We start from the raw sequence: 23,325 nt of genomic DNA, 5'->3' as shown, positions 1-23,325 counted from the left end.
AAATAATAATTTTTCTTGCTCAATTCATTTCAATCCCCAGAAAATGTATTACTCCAACGTGGTGAACCCACAAACTTACCAACCACCTGTATCACCCTACTCGAGCAACACAACCATTTTCGAGGCAATTTCCTCATCCAACTTGAGGTTTGGATCAGAGTCCGCCTCTGAGCTGGTTCTTTCTCAATATTCACTCTCAAAAGCCGACATTGATGGAACACTTTCTCAGCTGAACTCGGTGTTGGCTCCACACTATGAAATCAGCAAATCATACACCCTTGCATATCTGATCATCCTTGGTTTATCCATTGCATTAGCTATTCCAACTATGGGTCTGTCCATGTTTCCCATGATCATCATTATTTTGATGATGCAACCTCTTCAACAGAGTCGAATCACAAATTCTTTGGAGCAAAGGGTAAAGCCATCTTTGAGAGAAATCATCAAAAGGGAGAATGAAACCAAATATTTGAGAAGAAACGTCGAATTGTTTGTCGAACACAAAGGTTTCATGGATATTGTTTCGAATGGCCGATATGTTGTACCAAGAATGGTTCCAACGATCGAGATTTACTTGAAACCACTCCAAACCATTGCTGTTGTTCAGCTTCCACAACAAAATTTAGCTCAAATCTCACCAACAGTGCACCAACAACAATTCATGCAACCATCGGACCATAACTATCCCGTTCAACAAGCGTTGTCAGACGATCATAAATAATTTCAATTAAATTTTATTTCTCTGTAACAACAAAAATCTCTTGAGGCTCTTTATGGAATGTGACATTGGGTCCTTTTTACCAGACCTCAGTATATAGTTCGATCATTTTTCATCTAGTTTGAGCAACCCAGTCCACTCGGACTCACTCCTTTGCAACAAATCTTTGCAAAACTGGATTTTCTGACTTACCAAGTTGTCTTTCCAACTAATTTCTTCAAACTTTGCTAGAGCTCCTCTCACATCAAGCTTATCCAGTAGAAGGTGTATTCCTTGGTTATAGATTGGCAAGTCATGTTCAAAGAAAACCTCTGCCTGTTTTGCAGGAATATCACATCTATCAACCAGTGAATAAATGGGAATGAATGAATCTTTGCCTTTGACTGCAACATTGTCAACTCTCCTAAAAATCATCTCATCCAAAGTGATATCAGCATAGTTCAGGCTCTTAAACAATCCAAATTGGCGCTGCTCGCTCTTTGTGACTTGAAGAGCTCTTCCTTCAATTTCGAACATTTGGAACTGGCTGACAGTTTGGTAAATTGGATCCGAGACAAGTATTTCTGTACCGTATCGCTTGTTTAGTCCTTCTAGCCGAGAAGTTGTGTTGACAACATCACCCAAAATTGTGTATTGGAATCGATTATTGCTTCCAAAGTTTCCTCTCTTAACAGGTCCACAATTCAAACCTATTCTACATTCTAATAAAGGCAAACCCTCCTGACGCCATATTTTCCACATGGATTTCAGAAATCGTACACTAGCAATGGCAACTTGACAAGCTGTCTTCATTTGATTTTGCATGCCTCCAGTACCACATTCATAAAATGACATTACACAATCTCCAATGTACTTGTCAAGTACTGCTCCTCCATCAACAACCAAGTTTGACAATCCTTCAAAAGCATCGCTCATTACTCGAACAAGCTGATTAGGTGTTAGCTTTTCACTGTATGAAGTAAAATCTTTGATGTCCAGAAAAGAAACTACACATAGAATGTCTTCCAGTCCTAGAACAGCTGTTTTCTTGTTCTGAATAACTTCTTGCGACACGCATACTGGTACATATTTCGTAAATGATGATATGTTCGTGTGAATATCTCTGAAGTTATTGCGTATTTCTATGATTTCTGAGCAGAAAGATTTCAATTCTAAAGCTTTCATCACTGTATCAGATTCGAGATCTAGTTTCCTTATGTCAGAAAACCCTTGTGACAGAAGTTTGATGTGCTTGAAGAATGCAAATCTATAACAAAGCCAAACACAAGCTACACATAAAAACGTTAAAATGGGTACAGCTATGATAACTAAAGCCATATAAAAATAATTCCAATCTATAGATGATCCTTTACACAAAATATTCCAGTATATGCCACTTTCATAGCTATTAAGAGCTGTAAAGTCAGCGGTTGAAATAGTGTTCAAATTAAGACGAGCCACTTTTCCAGAATAACTTTCAATAAATGATGTGTCAATCTGCGAATCGTAGGAAGCAATCGGAGACTTGTTCATTAAGACTGTACATCCCTGAATAGTGGAAAATGTTGACGATGGCTTTAGAAGGGATTCTAAATAGCTCTTGCTCAACAATATTCCTACACACCCATAATCAGTTGAGTTGAGAGAAAGCTTCATAGAAATAGCACCAATATTGTCAGAACTGAAATATTCAAAAGCAAATGGTGATGTAAGTTTGGGCTCAAGTGTGCTTGAGGCTTCATAACACATGGCTTCAAGACTTGAAGTTCCAATGTTGGAGTGTATCCTCGATGATTTGGGGGTCATCTCAAAAGTGCTATTACTCAACCAGTAATAAAGATCGGCCTCTGAGTATTCTTTTCCGAAATTTTCTTTTCCACTTAGTGACTGGATGTACATTTCTAACCAAAATAACGATTCTGTTTTTGATGAAGGGGTGATCGAGAGAAGATCTCCTGACTTGTAGAATGAAACATAAATTCCATCCACTAATGCGCCAAGGGTTAGTGTTTTTTGTGTGATTATGGCTTGAATTGATCGAAGTTGAGAATATGAACGCAATGGTCCAACAATATCAATTGTTGAAAGGGATGTTTGTAAGTCTTTTGCCTCACGTGAAAGGCTTTTCAGCATTTCTTGTACGGTCCTTCCTGTGGACAATGTATTGTCAAGCAGCGAGTCATTTCGATCTTTCTGCGTCAAGGAAATATGCACGCCGAAGGTGATTGTCCATATTGAAATGGAGGAAAAAGCCACCATACATAACATGATGAACATAGAAGCCCATTGAAAGGACACTCTTGGCATCCAATGAGTGCGTGGTTTCTTGCTTTCAAGTTCTGTTGGTCTTACTCCTATCGGCGTTATTGGTACAAAGCTTTTGGATGATATAAGACCTCTTCCTGTTACCGTAGTTGATCGTTTCATTTTCGGTTTCTTGTTATTTAGACTTGCTTTGCTAGTTTGTTTGGTTACGTTTGAAAACTTTGGTTGAAAAAGGCTTGATTGTGAGGATGATGAGCAATCAGACTGTAGAGTTCGTTGAGATTCCTTTCTTTGTTTGAGAGGATTGCTTAGAACCTCAATTTGTTTAACTGAATGACAATCCTCATCCTCGTCCGTAAGCTTTCTTGATGAAGTTGAAGTGATCGATGATTGAGTCAATAACTTTGGATGTTGTTGCTGTTGTTGTGGTGGTGAGCCTGGTGTTTGTTCCATGTTGTGTTCGCGTGTAAGAGCGCTCAATATGTGCAAAAAAGCAGTTTTGATTTTTTTTAGACTTGCCGTATATTATGTACCAACCTCAAATGGACGAAAATTCACAGAAAGGGCGCAATACTTGCAGATTCCAAAGCGGAAATGCTTGGTATGGTCGATCAGTAGTACCGTATCAATATTTCGACCATTTCAGCCTCGCACAACAGTAGACGGCTCTAAAAAAATCACAGTAAACTGCTGTTGTTAGTGAGTATATTCAGTGTCCTGTTTAGGCTTTTTTGTAGATTTCTCAAGTCCCATCTCCAAAGTTGATCCTTTTTGTTTCGGTTTGGGAACTGGGGCAGAAGGATTTTCTAAGGGATGTACCATTGTTGGGGTAATATGGAGTGACCATGTACAATTCAAATGCTCGAGCATATAACCACTTCAATTCGAATGTGGATGGGTACTTACCTTGTTCATAAAATCGCTGCAAAATTTCGATCGCTTCCTCCTCAAATAATCCATTGAGACATTCATAGGTATACCAATTTTGGTTGTTGGAGTGGTCTTGGTCCTTCCATATTGGTGATGTCTCGTCATGAAGAAGATGATTATGGTCGACCGTTGCATCATCACCACTGCTAGTATTGGAAATACAGTTCGTATGAGGAATTCCATGCTGGTGAATATTGAGTACGGATCCACAACCTCCAAAACGTTCATTCATACATCCGCAAATGACTTTTCCAATTTTCAATATGAGTAATGCACTTGCACACATCACACACGGCTCAACCGTAACGTAGAGTGTGCATTTTGTAAAGAAAGAAGCATCCGTCAAGAGGTGAGAAAAGTTGTTGAAAATGTCATCAAATGCTTCAAACTCTGCATGTCTTGTTGCCTAACGTTTTGTGAAAAGAACAGTGATACACCAAATTTGTTTCACATGTTTGAGATTTGTTGTGAATTGCAGCAATTAAAAAATTAAAAAATCAAATTTCAATCCGTGTTTTAGCAATAAAATTGCACACACACGACTCTTACATTCTTTGTCTGATTGGTCTTATTGTAACCTCTTCCAATTATATTATTTTCGTAGGTAATGACACAACCAACAGGAACTTCAAATTCATTTAATGCCTTTCTGGCCATATTTAAAGCCTCTTCCATAAATTGTTCATCTTGTGTTGAGAACGTGCTCTTCATTCGGAGAGAGCTTGTCGAGTTTTGGAGAGGTGTTGAAGTATTTGGCTCGTCCATTATCATTGCAAATATTTTTTTTTGAAAAATAAAAACTAATTAAAAATATTCTTGACGTCCACCATTTTGCATCAAAAAAGGTCCGTGCCGCACAACCACAACAACAAAGAGCAGCATCATGGACACCACCCTACGATACACAGGTCAGGTGATGAGTTTTTTCACCCGAAGAAATGAAACCAACGACAAGAAGAGAAAGAGTCTGTTGTCGGGTCTTTTTGAAGACGACGATGATCATCATGAGGCTCATACCAACAATAACAACACAGACGCGATCCATTTGAGAGTTTCAACCAACTCAACGCGTGATAGAAGATCATCAACAGCTGGAAGTGAAGTGGAACATCATGGAATTGGATCTCCCACGTCTATGATCGAAGGAAGCGGAGTGATTGGTGTTAGCGAAGTTAATTTTGATGTAAATGACTTGGATATCACCAATGACGATTTTGAAGAATTGATAAGTGATTTGGATACGATTGATTTGAATGCTTTCCAACAAGACGAACTTGTACAGAAAGCCATTCAAGAAGGAGTTGATTTGAGAGAATATTCAAAACACATCGAAGATGATTTGAGAAAAATTGAAACTCAATCCATTGATGATTGTAAGTATTATTACAATGGTATTTGTGAGTGTTTTGTGACACAAATTTTAGATCTTGAAGAGAGTGAAAGACTTGCTGACCTACACGTTCAATTGCAACAATGTGATTCTGTTTTAGAGGTACGTCTTTAACCGACAAGCATGATAAATTCTGTAATATGTGGCTACTCTATGGATGAACGACAACAATAGAAAATGGAAAACATGTTGCAAAATTTCCAAGGATCGCTTGGAAATATTTCTGAAGAAATTAAAACTTTGAGAGACCAATCATTTACCATGAACATCAAAAAACGTAATAGAGAGTCCGCTCAACAAAAACTTTCTGTATTTGTGGACAAGCTTGTTGTCTCTCCAGATTTGACAAGAAAGATTTGTGACGAACCAGTTAGTGATTCATATTTAGAACATCTTCTCATATTAGATGAAAAGAAAGATTATATTACAGCTATTCAAAATGATGTCAAGAAACCAATCAAGGCTTGTGATGATATGCTTCCTCTTTTAGATAGACTATGTACAAAGGCAGTTTCAAAAGTTAGATCATATCTTTTACAACAATTGAACGAGTTGAAGAAACCAAAAACAAATACTCAATTCATCAAACAGCTTCTTCTCAAGAAAAAGTATTATTATGATTTTGCAGCTAAACATTCCCCACAGACAGGAGAGGAACTTTGTGCCGTTTATGAAGATATAATTGGAAAATACTATTTTAACAGTTTCAAAAACTATGTTGTTTCCCTTCTCAAGTTGGAACAAAAAGTAGGAACGAAACAAAGTCTTCTCGTTGAACCTACTGTATCTCTCTTAAATAATATCACCACGATGACTGTGATTAACCCACTTCAATATACTACCAACATGTTGGCATCCACTGTCGGATTAGGAACTCCAAATAAGAGTGGTGATGCAACAAAGGAAATGAATCGAACAGTTTTTACCCTATCAGATCGTGCTCAAGTATTAGACAATGCTACCGATTTGAATTCTCCCATCGTTGCAAGAGTTGCCATTGAACAAAACAAAAAATTCTTTATGGAAGAAATTTTCAGATCCGTTCACATCCTTTTGATTAACACAGCAACGAGCGAGTATATTTTCTCAGTGGACTTTTTCAATAATGACAAAATGTTTGAATCCCTCTTCAGCAAATCTCTTCAATTTTTAAAGGATACATGGATTGGCTTCATTTCATCGACATTTGATTGCATCGGATTAATGTTAATGATTAGATTGAATTTCATGTTTTCATCACTCATGGAAAAGAGAAACATGAAATGTTTGGACATTTATTTTGATGAAGTACACAAGTTGCTAGTTCCAAAGTTTAATGAAATATTTGAAATGAATTTGAAGTCTGTCACAGACACAAAACCAGAGCAATTAGTCTCAAAAGAAAAGGATTCACATACACTTGCCAAGAGATATGCAGAGCTTGCTTGCTCCATTCATGCTCTCAATAGAGATAATCCTCCAAAATTTAAACAAGAAATTGAACACAAACTTGCGTCCCTTCGTGAGGCTGTTACAAAACAGCTGGCTCTAGTTTCTGAAAAGATGTATGGTACCAAAGCAAAGAAAATTCAAGTATTCCTTATCAATGCATATGATTTGATTCTTAATCACTTTATTCTCTCCAAGATTGATGTGAATGCTGATGGAACAGCAATTTCTAAATTGTTAAACGTTCAAGTGAGTGCATATATTGAAGAAGAGTTAACAGAATGTTATGCTGGTTTGATATCCTTTGTAAAACAAACTGAACCTAAATTAGGAAATGTAAATAGTAAGAATGATGGAGACGCCAACAAGAATTTTATTCAAAACAGAACCAAGGTGGATGTTGCTGAAATGGAGAAACTTGCAAAAGATTTCGACAAGAATTGGAAACAAGGAATTAGTCACATCAACTCCAATATTTTACAAAACTTTTCAAACTTCAACACTGGAAAGGAGATTTTGAATAAGACCTTTACACAACTCTTACTTTATTACAGTAGATTCACAAATATCGTCTCTGCTTGTTACGGAGATAATCCACCATTCCGTTCCAGTCTCATCACACCCACCAAAATACAGTACGAGTACAAGAAGTACATTCAAGATTTTAATAAAGATTGAGTGTTGTTGGTTGACTCTAGAGGATAATTTACCACGACATTTGACATCTTTGCTGAACTCTCTAAAGTTTACGAAAAAAATGTCATTAACACTTCTTAATCATCACCAGGACTGTCTTTCTAAAACCAATTCGAAGAAGGGCATCTTTTCATTCCTATTACAACATGGAATGAAAGATTTCTTTCTGAATTATTTCCTTCCAGATTTTTTCTCACCTCAAGAAATGATTCAAACTTTCTGTTCTCCTCATTCATCGAATCGAGCCTTGCGAAAGCAAATTCTCACTTGTGAATCACTCTGGGATTTGCAATTTAAATACTTGTTTCCAACATTGTATGAAATGAAACATCAACTATTGAACACCAATCAGTGGTGGACGTTACAACGACAAGAACGACTAAATCACTTACTGAATGAATCACAAAGTAGTACACTCACTATTTATTCATCGGATGGTCAATCATTAATTCCGCTCGATCAAAATGAAGAGTACACCAAAGAAATGATTCAAATTAGTTGCAGAAATGAGTTCATGAGTCTGATCGTTGATCATGCTTTTTATGAAACCAATTTCAATGAAAACTCGACACGCTGTGCTTATGCCAAAAATTTCATTCTTTTTCGTTTTTTTTTCTTGATGATCAAAAGTAATCGATCATTGGCCAACACTCAAGCAAGAGAGGAAGGGTTATCAATTCATAAAATCATGCAGAACAATTATTTCAAACAAGAAGAAACTCTGAAACAACCACTACTGTATACAGTTGAAAATTGGCAGACTAAATTGCCTCCCCGAGGAGTGATCATGATGAAGTATGGAAAAATCTACGAGTCCTTACTCGTGGACATGATCTTTAAAACCAATAAGCCTCTTACTGCATATTCTCTTCTGAAATTTGGTTGGAGTCATGCCTGCGATGATGATAAATTGTCCAATGATGATCATGATGATGAAACCAATTCCAAGAACCTCTACTTTCCTTATATTGATTTTTCTTATGGTAATCATCGAAGTTATTACAATCGATTCTTTCAAATTCATCCCTTTGTCAAATTAACTGAATTCCAAACAAAGAAGAAGAGAATGATGGTCATCACCGGAGAGAAGAAATTACTGAACTTTTTTGTTTGATCAAGTATCAGAGTGGTGTCTATTGTACGATCGTCATGGATGAAAATCAAACAGAATTGGTATATCCCAGAGATTTACAGAAAATGATGGACATGTTTGAACTCTATTGCATTCGCACACAGGAAGCTTTTAAAATTGATCTTCCATTCAAAATGGAAAGATTTCATTTGGGTTTTGCTCATTCCTATCCTTATCAGAGGAAGAATCATTTCGGTCAAACAACTACAACTACTACTACTCCAATGTATCACATGCATTACCAGAGAACCAATTGTTTGGACACTCATTATTCCATAAGATTGTATTACCAAAAAAGGGTGGATATTCTTGTTCACAAGTTGATGAAACAATGTTTGAAAATTGAAGCAAACTGATTCGACTATTATTTGTTCTGCACTTTCTCAATATCCTTGCAAAGAGGAAATTTCACACCTTTTATGCAATTCACCGGACTTTGTGGATATTTTCCCATCGTACAATGCTCCACAGAGATCCACAGCATTTGTGGAATTGAAGAAAAAGATTTGGCAAACGTATAGAGATGGTCAATTTAAGACTGAATCATCGCTTGTGAGAGCCATTGACAAGTGCATTCGAAGATATATTCATTTATTTGTAGTCTCTCAACCTCACATGACTCTTCACAATTCATGTATTTTTAGGTGTAAGTGATGATAGTCATAGTAATCGTAGTCAAAGGACCAATTTGTTGAGAGGATGGATCTCTCTTGATCATAGATATTATCATTATTTAACATTTGCCACCACTCTGACCACCACCACTTTGACCACCACTCTGACTTGATAATTGCTATCACCACCACCTCCACTTTGACCACCATGATGATTGAACTTTCAGCTCTTGAACGAGTGATTTACAAAAATTGGTATATTGTACCTTCTTGACATTGTTACCACATGTGTGTTCATTGGTCAAGTATCGAATTGAAACTTGTCAGAATTCTTTAACATTTATGAATTCACAACAACAACAAGATCATGATGGTACATTCATGAATAGGACAAGAAGTTTTGAAAGGTTAAAGCAAGAATTGGACGATATTTTCCATCAACTTAATTTCCTCAATGAACCATTGTTATGTTTCGAATAATAATAAAAAGAAAGACAACGAACTTGATATGGACTACACAAACAAAGAATGTAATCTTCTCACCTGATTCATGCATGTCCAATCAGAGAATCATCACCACAGGATTGTGTCCTCTTGTGTGCACTCAGAGAGAGACGATGATTAGAAAAATCTTGAACCAAAAAATTGAAAAGAATTTCAAAAACGTGTGTTGGTGAAGCCATCAGTCCGTTGAGCTCAACAACTATTCATGAAATTCCAACAACAACTAGTAGTCGTATTCGTCGTATTCGTGTAGTATTAGAGTAGTATATATATATATATATATTGCAATACTTATTGATCCCTTTCGAAAAAGTTTACAGCACACTTCCGATCATTCTATCATCCGATGAAACATGTTGCCACCAAACACGGGAAATAATGGTGAAACATTGACATCACTCATTGGAAAATCAATTGCCACTCTTGGTAGGTATTCATTCATTCCTAGGAATGTGAAATGATTTTGTTTTGGACAACACACAATGGATCAATCTTTAATATGGACACAATGAAATCCTCCTGTAATATCATCATCATTGAATATTCACATGTGAACAATTTTCCATGTTAATTATTTCATTGAATCTATTGAACCTTTTCATTCACACTCACATGGAATGTTAAACATTTTCACACACATTCACTCACACTTTCACACACACTTTCACACAGTGGTCTTTTTATCTGCTTGGTTTGGAGCTCTTCTTCCTTTTGCCATCAAGAAATTTAAATGTTCAACCATTTGCAACGAACACATTCAATCCATCGTGTTGGCTCTCATTAATTGTCTTTCGGGTGGATTTTTCATTTCTGCAAGTTTTTATCACATTTTACCTTCAGCAGCTGAAAGTTTCAAACAATTAAGTGTGATTCTGAATGGAAATGGAATTTCCAAGTATTCTTCATTTCCTTACATGATTGCATCCTTAGGATTTATGATTCCTCTATTAATTCATAACACTTTGAATGTATTTACTGTAAAAGTAGTTAAAAGAGACAAGAGAATCACAAGTTCTTTGAATGAAGGTGAAAGTACACATCTGATCAAGTCACATGATGAACAACAATCAACTTTGGATTCATTCAATGAGGATACTCATGACAACACTCAATCAACACAGAGATTGGCCTCCTATGTTCTCTCAACAGTATTATCATGTCAGAGTATTCTGATTGGAATTACTTCTGGTGTCATTGTTGATATTGCTGATGCCTATGTGTTAATATGTACAATGATCTTACACAAATGGGTGGCTGCATTTTCAATTTCTGTGCAATCTATGAGAGCAAATATGAAATTTTGGAATCGAATCATTCCAACCATGCTCATATTCTCAACCATGACACCTCTTGGAATATTTATTGGAATTTTATTGGTGAGATTTGTAAAGGATAGGATTATCTTTTTAGTGCTTGGAATTATTTTCAAGGGATTAGGTTCAGGATTTTTCATTTATGTTTCCACAATGATTATTTTGAGAAGTGAACTCACTCAAAGTGGATCCAATTCTTGTCATGGTAAGACGAGTTCTAGAATGGAGACTGTCGTGACAATGACCAATACTGAGAGGAATGTATTCCTTTTGAAGTTGGTGTTTGTGGTCCTTGGTTATTTAATCATGACCATTCCTTACTCAACGATCGGAAAAGCAATTGCCTCTCAATAAATTTTAAAGATGCTTTTAAAGATCTTTTAAATTGTGTTTCAAGACCTACAACAACAGCTCAATAACACATTTAATTACTCTTTCTTGCAATGTTCTTGTATCCACTTCCAACACAACTCAACACAACAGTTTGAGTGTCATGTTCTGGAGAAATTTTGAAAACCACACCGAGAAAATCTCTAATGTGTCTCAAGTAGGCAATAGCATATGGATTCAATTTTCCAATTCGAATCTTTGAAACGTCTTCACTCGTGAGTGACATTAAATAAAAGACATAAAATTGATTAATGGAATCCACACAACCACCCTTATGAATTTCTTCAAACAATAACTTGGCAGCATGTTTACCAACATCTTCTGGTATTTTCATCCATTCCTTATCACCATTTAAATCAACGCTGTTTGGAATAATTTCATGCGATTGATCTGGAATATATTCGGTGCATAGTCTACATCCTGTATCTGTTTCTGCTTGCAAATAAATGGACCAACCAGGTGATGAACCACTTGTTTTTCCACTATAATGATCTGTGTGAATCCAAATATCTGGTAAATATAAATTTAACATTGATTTGGCACCATCAACCAAACGATTGCTAATATTTGGAGCAACTCTTGTGCTATATGCAATTCCTCTCACTCTCTTGATCATACCTTCATCGATGATTTGAATGGGATTTAACATTTCTTTAACGATTGGACATTCGAATCGAACTTCACCTCCACCCAATGGAGCAGCACCTCGTTTAAGTATTTGCAAACTTTGTGGTGGAACAGTTTGAGCATGCTTCTTTGTGAAATGCTCAAATAAATGAAGTGTGCAATTACGATACATGTCCACAGATGGATCTAAAGGATGATTAGTAATTCCTTTCAACAAAATGTCACTAGCATTCTTTCCAAAGGGGCACAAACAGATCAATGCTTCTAAATAATAAACAATACCTCTTTCCAATCCACAATCAAACACAAGAGAACCAATTCCACTGCCAACAATTACTCCAGGTTTATAAGTTACTGTTTCACCGTCCTCACTAATTTCAATTTTAGAGCCTTTTGTAATTTTATCAATTAAAAGAAGGAAATTACGTTCAAATTCTCGAATTCCGCCATGTTGTGGTCTTATATTTCTGATTTGTACAGGTCTATTTGAAATGGTAGAGAGAATAATTCTCATTCGGAATGATTTGGCACCCGAATAGACAAGAGCGTTGGATTGCGGTTGAGAAGAAGCAACAACACTGCTCTTATCTTGTATAAATGATGAATTTTTCAATGATGACGATGATGACTCGGAGTGAACGTTCGTACTTTGTTTTTGCAACCATTCTTGCCGAGCTTGTTGTTGTACTTTTCGTTCTTGTTCCTTCTTTTCTCGTTGCGAGGCTAAGAATTGTTTCATTTTTTTGGAATCAACGATTTATTTGAATTTTGAGAAGACGTTATGGTTGAAACAGGAGGGTTATTGAATTCAATTCCACGTCTTGTATTTGCTCTGAATGAGAACTTTTGCCCAAATTTTGAGTTTTCATGATTGAATATGCAGAATTTGAGAAGGTGATGCTTTGCTTCTTAAAGATGTTGTTGTTGAAATCATTTCTTCAAGCCAATAAAAATGGGCTCAAAGGGATCAAAAGGCTCCAACACGGGGCGAAGACCATCCGAGAAATCATCCACAACACAAACAACAGCACCAAACACTAACACGGCAACAACAAACACTAATACCACCGCTACAACAACTGTTTCAATTAATCCTTCTGTAAATGGCGGAACTGAAAGTACAACTACCGTCAAGAGCAAGGAAATGTATGAAAAAGTATGTTATTGTTTTATAAAATCTATTTTCGACTGTGATGATATCGGAATGATGATGAACTTGTAAATATTCACTAATCTTGATCTTAATATTATCCGATCATTGATTATCATGAAAACACGGTTTTATATGCATCGTGATTGTGCTTCTTCTTCTTCTTTACATTCATGAACACGAATGATACACAATGATGATGTCCATTCTTGATGAAACGTTTTCAATGCAACATGTTGATCCAAATGATAACTCTTATGTTATTCATATATTACGAATCCGAAACAATTAATACAGGGAATTGAACACATTATGGAAAAACTCAAAAACAATGATATTTACAGAGCAAGGCTCCAAGATATTAACATTATGAGGCAATTTGCTGAAGTGTTGGGCACAGAAGAAAAACTTAAAGCAACCTACCTCACCACAAAATGGCTGGACACAGTAGAACTTGCTCGGAAAATGTTGCAACAATCGAAAGGTTTTGATGAAGAGCACCTCTCAACAAGTGGTGGAAGTAGTAGTAGCGGAATGAAATCAATGGTACCAGCAAGCGTTGATAATGAACTCAACCAAATGAAACAAACTAACACAAACCAAGTTGAAGAGGATGATGATATTCTGAATGAGCAAGATATTATCATTGGTACCAAAGATCCTAATTTGAATAAGATTCTCGAGCAAAATACTGTCAAAGTGAAGATTGTGATTTCAGAGATTGCCCGAACAAAGGGAAGAAAAGCTTTCCGAAGAATGATGTCACCAATTCTTAGTAGACTGGATTTATTACCAGAGTTGGGAATGTTTCATTCTGCTATTCAAATAGGGTATGTTTAATTCAACTTGCAAATGGCTTTTTTGAACATTTCCATTCAATATTCACTTTGTGGTAATTTTTATGTCCCATAGACCCTGGCTTATTGAATGGAATAACAGCGCAATTTGTGTGCCAAGAAAATGTGTCAGTTCTGCAGCCATGTTATCCGCAGATATTGAACAATTACAAACAAATGAAGATGTTCGCAAAGTTGTCGAAAAGCTTAGTGCAGTAATTGTGAAATGGAATACAACAATGCAATATAAAGAACGAGACACTGAACCTGGAAAAAGTGGAAATTGTCAAGACTTTGTGGATGATGTACTTCAAAACATTGGTTTATCAAGAGATAAATTATCTGAGGGACCACTTGGAGAATTTCTGAAAAAGCTCAAAACAAAAGGACAAAGTGATTTGGTATTCAAAATGAGTGATAGCTTTAAGAAAGCTTTCAACTTGGAAGAAAACAAAAAGAAATTTAAAACTCACAAAGAACTCGATGATTTCGTAAACAGTCTCGTCGCAATTGATCACAACTTTGAAAATAATTATCGATATGAATGGCTATTCCTCAAGTCCATGGATCGTGCATTTTGGCTCAAACATATCAAATTTGAGGATCTAGAAGAATACAAACCAGCCTCCAAAGAAACGGTTGATGAAGATGGAGATGTTATCTTTATTCCTGATTGTCCCTTCAAAGACCCAAGAGATACTTATTCTTTCATTTATGATGAAGAGCAGTAAAGTTTCTTGTGATGATGTCTTTGTAAATTTGACTTGGTGTTCACAACATCAAATTTCCTTTTAAAAAAACGTTCACAATTTATACGTTTGGCAGAAAGGTGATTCAGTTCACAATAAAGAGAGACTCAACAAAAAAGAGCGAACAACAAAATGAATCAACAACGACCTCTCAACCTCTTCTCTTCTGTTGTGTTGACTCTTGCAGTGGTAACAACCTTCACTCTCCTCATTCAAACTTTAATGACTTCCTTTGTCACAGCTGCTTTCCCAGCATCCAACATTTACATCGCAGGAGGTGGTTCTTCGTTATCGGAAGGAGTACAGTAGGTATTTCTTTTTTTTGTTTTGGGAATACATCAATGGGTTCCCATAACTGCATCTACACTACTGGTCATCATTGATGATGACAAAACCACATTTAATATGGTCTTTGTTTCAACAAATCAAACAACATTCTCACATTGATATTCCAGTAAATCTCTGAGTCAACAATTTTCCATCAATCACTTTAAAAACAACATTGAACTCACTTACAATCCAGTAGGAAGTGGAACTGGAGTTACCAATTTACTTCCATTCACAAGTAATCCATTTGATTATGCGGGAAGTGAGGTCATTCCTTCCAACAATCAATACAATCAAGTACCAGGTCTTCAAGTCATTCCATTCATTGGAGTGAATGTGTTGGTGGTTTACAATTTACCAGAATTATCAAGTTCTGAAAGATTGATTTTGGATCGAAAGTTATTGGTAGACATCTTTTCAGGAAGAATTTCGTAAGTATGAGTGCATATTTGTTGTTTTTATTTTTGAAAATGATCGAATGAACAATGGTATTATTCGATTGTCAAATGGTTTGTGAATATTAATTGATCTTCCGTTCACTTACAAAAACCTCTATTCATGATTCAAGTAATTGGAACGATCCATCCATTGCTGCATTAAATCCATCGATCGCCTCTAAATTACCAAATCAACCCATTAAGCGTGTGGTGAGATCGGACTCTTCGGGTACCACTGAATTATTCACCAGTGCATTGACCGCTTTTGCAGCAGCATCGAATGGAGCCACCACATGGTACCTCGGAACTGTCCGTAAGTGATCGTGTTTCATGTTGATGCAATATATGTGAATGATGATGAATCTATCAATCATGGACACTATGAAAACCTTATAATATGTGTGTTGTATATACATTCTATTATTGTATTGAATGGATGTGTTGTATATATATATACTAATCTCTCGTTTCAATAATAATAACAATCACAAATACTTAACAATAACAACAATAACAGCACTTCCCTCAGCATGGCCCAATGAAACTCCCATCAACATTTCCAAACAGAAAGGAAGTTCTTCATTAGGAAATTATGTCCTTCTCAATCCCTATACCATTGGTTACAATACACCAGATGCTATCATTGAACAAACTTCTGCCTTAATCATTAATGCTGCTGGAAAGGCTGTTGCTGCTACGGAAGAAACATGTAAAAGTGCCATGTCTGATTTCAAAGATGCATTCGATAGTCGTTTTACTGCAAATATTGTCAATGCACCAGGTGAGAACAGTTATCCTATAGCTGGTTACTCTTATTTGATTTATAAGAGCAAGTCGATGGAAGAGTAAGTTGTTCATGTCAATCATTAGTGTTGAAATGTGTGTACATGTTCTTGAAATTCACACAATTCGATCTGTTGTGTGTTTTTTTAACATTTGAATTCATTGAATGACATGAACCGAATGAATGACAACAGATGCAATGCGGCCAAAGTTCTCTATCGATATTTTATGTTCTTGTACTCTTCTGATGCTGAGAATGTTATAATTTCCTCTACTTTTGTTCCATTACCTTCTGATTTACAGAGTAGAATTAGAAATGAATATTTGAGCAAGTGGATTTGTTCTTCTTCAGAAAGTGTCGTCACCACAGACTCTGATTTAGTGGCTCCCATTTTGTTGGCTGTTTTCGGTGGATTCATTGCTTTGACCAGTCTGGGCATTGTGGCATATATTGGAATTAATTCGTACGTTAAAAAGAGAAAAGCATTGGGTGAACCCATTTCAGAGGAGTAAGGTGATGTGTGGATGTAATTTAAAGATAAAAATTTTGATTCAAGTTTGATAATTTGTTACTAAAAAGTTACACACCTAAAAATTGTCGCACACAAAAATCGAAAATATTGATGTTGACAATAATTCTTGCCCTAAAAAATGAAAATTAGGAGCCAGCGTGAATCGAACACGCGACCACAGGATAATAGCTGCAAACCATTATTGCAATCCTATGCTCTAACCCCTGAGCTATGGCTCCTTACATAATATTTTTAAGTATCCTAATCAAAAGTAAACACATTCCCAACAATTTCATACGCGTCTCTCTATTTCCCTATCGAATGAAGATTAAAAATGGATGCACAAATAACCATAATAGGATCAATAGCTTGGGTAGGGTTGATCAATTCCTTCTCTAATGCTTGTCAACGTTGCATGACGACAATGGAGAAAAAGATCATATTCGTTAAGATTCTCAGTTGATTTTGGTTTCCAAATTCTGATTAAAAAGTTCGAAATGAGGAAAATATTCGTCTTCATGACCACTCGAGTTGAATTGATTTTATTCTTGTCGTTTTTCTGCACAGCTTCTTGGCTCGGGCAATCTCATTTCGTGGGCTGATCTGACACGACAAGGGTCGATGATTCAATCCCTCCTCAAAGAAAAAATACATGAAGAACAACACCATCAATTTTTTTTCAATCACGGATTCCAACCACCACCACAACACTCAAAACAAGCAAGCTCAAACTCTGTTCAAAACCCCCTCAACTTGTTCCACTTCTTCAGTATCAACACTATTCAATTCAAAAATGAATCATCAGCATGCTTTTTTTGATGATCCGACAAGACCTAATTTCGTTCAGGAAAGTAGCGGAGCATCCTACTATCATCAAACCATTCCGAATATATCACCACCAGTAATAATAGGATCCGATCAAGAGGAATTACCAATTATAATCAATAATTTTCAGCAATCGTTGACCAAGAACCCTTTAGCCGGTACTAATTTCACAACAACCCATAGAGCAGGACTTGAACAAATTTCAAATCAGCATCATCATGCATCATCATCACTGGTAGTACCACAACTCGGCGATTCAATAGGTTCCACATTTTTGAACTTTAGATCCTCAAATTCCTCTTCAACAGCCAATACAAGCAGTAGTAGCGAAGATGGTACTTCTGCTCAAGCACATATTTGCTCTTCTTCATCAACACCACCATCAACACCTCCCAATAGTGATTCAAATTGCTTTAGAACGATCACAAATGATGGTTTTCCTTCAACAACATCCTGTAACAACAACATCATTATTGGTAATCTACCGACTGCTCAATCGACCACAAATAATCCCGTTGCTCTTGTCACATCAAGCGCTACCAACTCAAAGCCTTCAAAACGAAAACATTCCACAACGAATAGTAACTCTCCTCGCCATCACCAACAACAAACAAGCACGCTCATATTTAAACCATATCCTGCCTCAACATCTCAATCTCACAACTCATCTAAAACAAATGAACATTCTCGTCAATTATTATTTATTGAGGAAAATGGTCAAACAAAATCTTCCAATTCTACAACTGATCCCAGCCATTTTGAAATTTCTTGTGTCTCTTGTCGAGTCAAGCATAGAAAATGCGACAAAAAACTTCCAACATGTTCCTACTGTGCTCTAAGAGGTATAGAATGTGTATATAGAAAACCAAGAAAAAAAGGACGACAGGGAAAGTCCTTTCTGCATGAGGATTATGAAGATCAATTCGAATTGGATGATCAAAAAACAAAAGAGGATATCATTGAGGATCAGCAAGTGTCAAATACTACTATCAATAATAACATTACCAACACTGGTTTGCTGAATCAGCAACAACAACAACAAGAATTAATATTGCAGCAGCAACAACAACAACTTCTCATGCAACAACCGACCAGCGGTGCTTTCAACAATGTGCTCAACAATTTTGGACTTTTTTCTTTGAATCCTCCTCAACTAGAATCTCAATTGCAACCTTCTTTACAATCTCAACTAGAATCTCAATTATTTTCCCTACTGAATCAACCTCCTCAACCACAACAATTCTTAATTCCATCCAACACCTCATTGCTGGACGTAAATCAATTTTCTATGAATGCTAACCCATTACCAACATATAATCCAGAGGATTGGCTTTATCAAATTCGATCATCTTTGCGAAACAATGACGAAACAAACAATGTCAACACTCTGCACTCGTTACTGACCTCTGACTCTATAAGTACTCTATTTCAATTATCGAATATGGTTGAAGATCCAAACACGAATAATGTTCGTACTACCAACACCAACATCACCACAACTTCCTCTAGTGCCACAACTATAGCCAATGATCCAAACGTTTCTATCGATGTCATTACAGAACAATTAATGAAACGTTTAACATTAGAAGATTATTGTAAATCAACAAGTTTTCCCCTCATTGATGAACAGTCTGTTTCTCATCTGCTACGAAATGAAAAGAAACAAGCAGAGGCAAGTGCCTTACTGTATAGTATTCACTCATTAATGTGTCAAAGAAAAGGTCTCAAAGCAGAAGCTGAATCTGCTCATCAAAAAGCCAAATCCATACTATCTACCGTATTTAATACCTATGAAAATTTCCTAGTTGCTTGTTCATATTGTAATCTGTCCATGTACTGCAGTGGAGAAGGCAATTTAGAAGATGCCAGATTTTTCTTACATTTTGTAGATTATTATTTTGATCAGGCAGAACAAAATACAGCCACAGATCATATCGTTCATGTGAATACCTATCATTTGAAAATGTTGAAACATGTTGCCGAAATGGCATGTGGAATGGCTGTAAAAGATTCAGAATCTAGCTCTCGATCACTTCTAGATTCTTCCACAAATGAAGAGCATTCAGATAAGAATGATATTGGAAATTTATTGATTGGATTTTACAAAATGTGTTCTGGAGCTAAGCAAGCACCAAAACCTCTACTTGAAATCGTTTCTAAAACAATTACAACAGATACTGTGAAATTATATCTTACCCTTTTAGAATTGGTTTCTAAATTGTTTTATCAGCACGAAACCAATAGAAATTTGAAAGATGAACAAGGCCAAATGTCGAGTCGGGTACGGATGGCCTTAAATCATGGTATTAGGTTACTCGTTTTACAGGAATGTGGAATCACTTCAGATCCAATGCTTGAAGAGTCAGCAAATGCTTTAATTGATATCGCATGTGAAGATAAATTTGGAGCAGCTTACCCAATCATGCTCAGTGCTGTCGCTGCTGCTTGTAGGGTACATTTAAAAGTCATTAAGGAAATTGAACAAGGCAAACGACAAAATTTGGGTGGTGATGGAGTCGATTATTATGAAATGATCAAAAAAGGACTTAAGGTACTCACCATATTTAGCACAAGGTTTGGAAGAGTGAACAAATTGTACAGCCCATTAATATTAGAATTACAAGAGGTAGAGAGAAACCATATCAAAGCCAAATTATGTCTATTGGTTGGCAGTGAAATTGAACGTCTGAAATTATTGAAGGCACAACCATCAAGTATGACCATGTCATCAGATTCACAACAACACCTATTATCCTTCTTAACCAAAGAAGATATTCTTACCATTTACTACCTCGTACCTCCCTCCATTCAGGACTCTCCACACAAATAAATTGCGAAAGCACCTCGCTGTGTTTGAAGCTTGATGCTGAGTAACTTTTTCAACGAAATGTTCAATCTCGTTGGTAAAATTTTGACAAAATCTCGTTTTCAGAACGCTGCATACATTCATAAGTCAAGTTTGGAAGAATAAGATACCATTCGAATGGAAAAGTTCCAGTGTCGAAACTTTCCGACTGAGCCAATTCAATATTCAAAAAAATGATTCCTTCGCACTCGCAAGATGACTCCAGTCTCTCCAATTCTCCCAACCGTGGAGAGAAGGGCGCCACACTTCATCACATGAATAACATTAAAAAAGCAGCGGAAATCCTATCAAAAGCTTCCTTTCTTCTGATTACTTGTGGAGCTGGCTTTTCACAAGATTCTGGCCTCGCTGTTTATAAAGATATTGCGAGTCATCAAGTGTACAAAAAAAAGAACTTGGAATATCATGATCTTGCAAGACCTGTTTCATGCTGTGATGATATGTTATTAGAGTATTATGGATTTTGGATTCATTGTGTTCAAACTTATTTCAAAACACCCTCTCACTCCGGATATCAAATATTGCAAAAATGGAAAGAAAAAATGTTTGAGAAGAAAATAATACCAAATGAATTTTTTGAAAAACAAAAATCTTTACTCTCTGATTCGGAATGGTTTAATGAAGAAAATAATCACAAAATAGCTAAGAATGTTTTTATTTATTCTTCCAATGTTGACAATCATTTTAGTCGATATTTTAATCGGGAAGAAATTTATAACATTCATGGTCATGTTTTTAATTGGCAATGTGGAAAACCATGCTCTGAAAAATCTGTATGGAAAGTGTCTAATTTAGATGAGTTTGAAATTGATGAAAATACTATGGAAATTAATTCAAAAGATCTACAAAAACTGACTTGTCCACACTGCGAAGAACATTCAATGCCTAATGTATTAATGTTTGGTGATTTGGGACAATATATTAGAAATAAGGAGGAAGAGGATAGATATATTGCATGGGAGTGCTCTGTGGAGACATTTTCAAGAGAAATGCAATGCCTATCCGAATATGGAAATACGAAATATCCCTTTGTAATTATTGAACTTGGATGTGGATTGAGGGTTCCATCCGTGAGACTTGAAAATGAATGTGTATTACTGGATTGTGACCAAAGTTTTCTCATTAGAATTAATGTTGGTCAAGAAGAATTGGACACGATTCACAACGAAGAATTGAAGCCCTTGAAAAACGAAAGAATTCTTTGTCTTCAAGGAGGATGTGAAAAGGTTCTGAAAGAAATTGATCATGAACTCGAAGAAAGATTTAAATTAGATTAAATTCATCAACACACGAGGATTCACTCTCTCTCAGTATGATAGGTTCTGTTTTTTCTGTTCAAAAAAATGATTTCAAAGAACTCATTCAATCTTCATGATGAACTAGCAGCAGCTGGTTCGGTGATACATCCCTCTCACTATGAATTGTCTATTACTCTTTCCGATGATTTTTATAATGACAAAACAAATGGAAATGATGTGTTGTTCAATGGAAGTTTGACCATTCATTGCAATATTTCCAATTCGGATGATGTTGAACATGACACTATTTTATCAAGCATTGAACTCGATTGCAACTCGGACAGAGTTGAAATTTTAGGAGTGAGTATTGAAAAGAATAAGAACAAATTAAAAGGAGTTGTATTTGAACAATTGAAAAGGACGATAGCTGTTGCATCATCATCGGATAGTGGAAAAAAGAAAAACAAAGAAAAAAGAAATGAAACGAAATCAAGTAATTCTTCTCAACATTCTTTATCGGAACAGAATTTAAAAAGAAAAGGCTTGATGATAACATCTCCAATCGAACCTCTCAATGTTGGAAAATATGAAATCAAAATATCGTTTAAAGGATTGGTTGTACCTGCTAAGAAAGCCATGTCAGGCTTGTTCTATTCAGTTCATCCAAAAATCGGAAGCAAGATTTTGTGCTCTCATTTTGAGGCTCAATTTGCTCATTATGTATTTCCTTGTTTTGATGATTGGGAGGAGAAGGCTACTTTCCAGCTTTCAGTAAGCAATTTACATTCAAATTTCAAATGTATTTCAAACACAACACCCAAAACGAAAAACGATTCCAAAAAGACAATCACCTTCAATACTACTCCTAAAATGTCAATATATCTAGTAGGACTATTTATTGGGCAATTTGAATGTATAGAAACAGAATTTACATCCAATTTAGATGGTATTGAAATTCCGATTAGCGTCAATTATTTGGAATCAACATCGCTTATTGTTGAGAATGCCAAAACTGTACTTGGCATGTCATGTAAAATTTTACCAATTCTGGAAAACTATTTCGACAGCGCCCTCTCAAAACAACAAATCTCTAAAATTGATTGGATTATTATTCCTGATTTGATTATTGGTGGAGGTATGGAAAACTGGGGTTGCATTACCTTACTCGAAAAACATACAGCTAATAGTGCTATGGATATGAAAAAGTTGGGCCCATTTGTTGAAATACTTTCTCATGAACTGTCACATTTTTGGGTAGGAAATCTGGTTGGATTCCCATTCCATATTAAAGAAGGGTTAGCTCTCTATCTAGAACAAATTGTTACGGACGAAGTGCTGAAGCGTCCTTCATCTCTTTCCACAAAGAAAAATTCGACAGAGAAAAGAAAGGATTTGGTGAGTGAAATTAAGCAAGGAAATGAACATTTATCTGTTGAACAGGCATTTTCGAAAATGTTTTCTGGAGTTGCATACACTCAATGTTTTGATTGGATATGTACAGAATGTGTTGGAACATTGGGATCTACCACCTTTAGAGATAGACTTCGACAGCTCATTTCAGAAAATGAATTTGGATTTGTTAATGAAAAGGACTTTAAGAAAGTCTTTAAGTAAAT

At 36.0% G+C, this 23,325-nt stretch overlaps 12 protein-coding genes across 12 annotated transcripts; 9 read left to right on the top strand and 3 right to left on the bottom strand.

Annotated features, from left to right (window-relative positions):
- Nucleotides 1–43: 43 nt before the first annotated feature.
- On the top strand, nucleotides 44–721 carry FDP41_010850 (uncharacterized protein; the record flags this gene model as incomplete). The annotated part of the gene is made up of 1 exon (XM_044701193.1): nucleotides 44–721. The coding sequence occupies one exon, from the start codon at nucleotides 44–46 to the stop codon at nucleotides 719–721; it is 678 nt and encodes a 225-aa protein (XP_044567584.1).
- A 102-nt stretch (nucleotides 722–823) lies between these two features.
- Nucleotides 824–3,415, bottom strand: FDP41_010849 (uncharacterized protein; the record flags this gene model as incomplete). Its single annotated transcript, XM_044701191.1, has 1 exon — nucleotides 824–3,415. The coding sequence occupies one exon, from the start codon at nucleotides 3,413–3,415 to the stop codon at nucleotides 824–826; it is 2,592 nt and encodes an 863-aa protein (XP_044567583.1).
- A 243-nt stretch (nucleotides 3,416–3,658) lies between these two features.
- On the bottom strand, nucleotides 3,659–4,603 carry FDP41_010848 (uncharacterized protein; the record flags this gene model as incomplete). The annotated part of the gene is made up of 3 exons (XM_044701190.1): nucleotides 3,659–3,768; nucleotides 3,869–4,298; nucleotides 4,442–4,603. 3 exons carry the CDS (start codon nucleotides 4,601–4,603, stop codon nucleotides 3,659–3,661), a joined length of 702 nt encoding a protein of 233 aa, XP_044567582.1.
- Nucleotides 4,604–4,775: 172 nt separating this feature from the next.
- Nucleotides 4,776–7,388, top strand: FDP41_010847 (uncharacterized protein; the record flags this gene model as incomplete). Its single annotated transcript, XM_044701189.1, has 3 exons — nucleotides 4,776–5,265; nucleotides 5,317–5,384; nucleotides 5,457–7,388. 3 exons carry the CDS (start codon nucleotides 4,776–4,778, stop codon nucleotides 7,386–7,388), a joined length of 2,490 nt encoding a protein of 829 aa, XP_044567581.1.
- A 79-nt stretch (nucleotides 7,389–7,467) lies between these two features.
- Nucleotides 7,468–8,520, top strand: FDP41_010846 (uncharacterized protein; the record flags this gene model as incomplete). Its single annotated transcript, XM_044701188.1, has 1 exon — nucleotides 7,468–8,520. The coding sequence occupies one exon, from the start codon at nucleotides 7,468–7,470 to the stop codon at nucleotides 8,518–8,520; it is 1,053 nt and encodes a 350-aa protein (XP_044567580.1).
- Nucleotides 8,521–10,009: 1,489 nt separating this feature from the next.
- On the top strand, nucleotides 10,010–11,323 carry FDP41_010845 (uncharacterized protein; the record flags this gene model as incomplete). Its single annotated transcript, XM_044701187.1, has 2 exons — nucleotides 10,010–10,082; nucleotides 10,329–11,323. The coding sequence occupies 2 exons, from the start codon at nucleotides 10,010–10,012 to the stop codon at nucleotides 11,321–11,323; spliced, it is 1,068 nt and encodes a 355-aa protein (XP_044567579.1).
- A 70-nt stretch (nucleotides 11,324–11,393) lies between these two features.
- FDP41_010844 (uncharacterized protein) lies at nucleotides 11,394–12,725 on the bottom strand (the record flags this gene model as incomplete). Its single annotated transcript, XM_044701186.1, has 1 exon — nucleotides 11,394–12,725. One exon carries the CDS (start codon nucleotides 12,723–12,725, stop codon nucleotides 11,394–11,396), a length of 1,332 nt encoding a protein of 443 aa, XP_044567578.1.
- Nucleotides 12,726–12,938: 213 nt separating this feature from the next.
- On the top strand, nucleotides 12,939–14,703 carry FDP41_010843 (uncharacterized protein; the record flags this gene model as incomplete). The annotated part of the gene is made up of 3 exons (XM_044701185.1): nucleotides 12,939–13,142; nucleotides 13,434–13,966; nucleotides 14,049–14,703. 3 exons carry the CDS (start codon nucleotides 12,939–12,941, stop codon nucleotides 14,701–14,703), a joined length of 1,392 nt encoding a protein of 463 aa, XP_044567577.1.
- A 150-nt stretch (nucleotides 14,704–14,853) lies between these two features.
- On the top strand, nucleotides 14,854–16,781 carry FDP41_010842 (uncharacterized protein; the record flags this gene model as incomplete). The annotated part of the gene is made up of 5 exons (XM_044701184.1): nucleotides 14,854–15,026; nucleotides 15,177–15,479; nucleotides 15,617–15,798; nucleotides 16,003–16,330; nucleotides 16,463–16,781. 5 exons carry the CDS (start codon nucleotides 14,854–14,856, stop codon nucleotides 16,779–16,781), a joined length of 1,305 nt encoding a protein of 434 aa, XP_044567576.1.
- A 792-nt stretch (nucleotides 16,782–17,573) lies between these two features.
- On the top strand, nucleotides 17,574–20,435 carry FDP41_010841 (uncharacterized protein; the record flags this gene model as incomplete). The annotated part of the gene is made up of 1 exon (XM_044701183.1): nucleotides 17,574–20,435. One exon carries the CDS (start codon nucleotides 17,574–17,576, stop codon nucleotides 20,433–20,435), a length of 2,862 nt encoding a protein of 953 aa, XP_044567575.1.
- Nucleotides 20,436–20,644: 209 nt separating this feature from the next.
- Nucleotides 20,645–21,748, top strand: FDP41_010840 (uncharacterized protein; the record flags this gene model as incomplete). Its single annotated transcript, XM_044701182.1, has 1 exon — nucleotides 20,645–21,748. One exon carries the CDS (start codon nucleotides 20,645–20,647, stop codon nucleotides 21,746–21,748), a length of 1,104 nt encoding a protein of 367 aa, XP_044567574.1.
- Nucleotides 21,749–21,814: 66 nt separating this feature from the next.
- On the top strand, nucleotides 21,815–23,323 carry FDP41_010839 (uncharacterized protein; the record flags this gene model as incomplete). Its single annotated transcript, XM_044701180.1, has 1 exon — nucleotides 21,815–23,323. The coding sequence occupies one exon, from the start codon at nucleotides 21,815–21,817 to the stop codon at nucleotides 23,321–23,323; it is 1,509 nt and encodes a 502-aa protein (XP_044567573.1).
- Nucleotides 23,324–23,325: the final 2 nt, after the last annotated feature.

The sequence above is a fragment of the Naegleria fowleri genome (genome assembly GCF_008403515.1).
Source record: "Naegleria fowleri strain ATCC 30894 chromosome Unknown tig7, whole genome shotgun sequence".
NCBI classification, from domain to species: Eukaryota; Heterolobosea; class Eutetramitea; order Acrasida; family Naegleriidae; genus Naegleria; species Naegleria fowleri.
The sequence above is the reverse complement of the archived record's forward strand: the minus strand, read 5'-3'. Positions and strand labels throughout refer to the sequence as shown.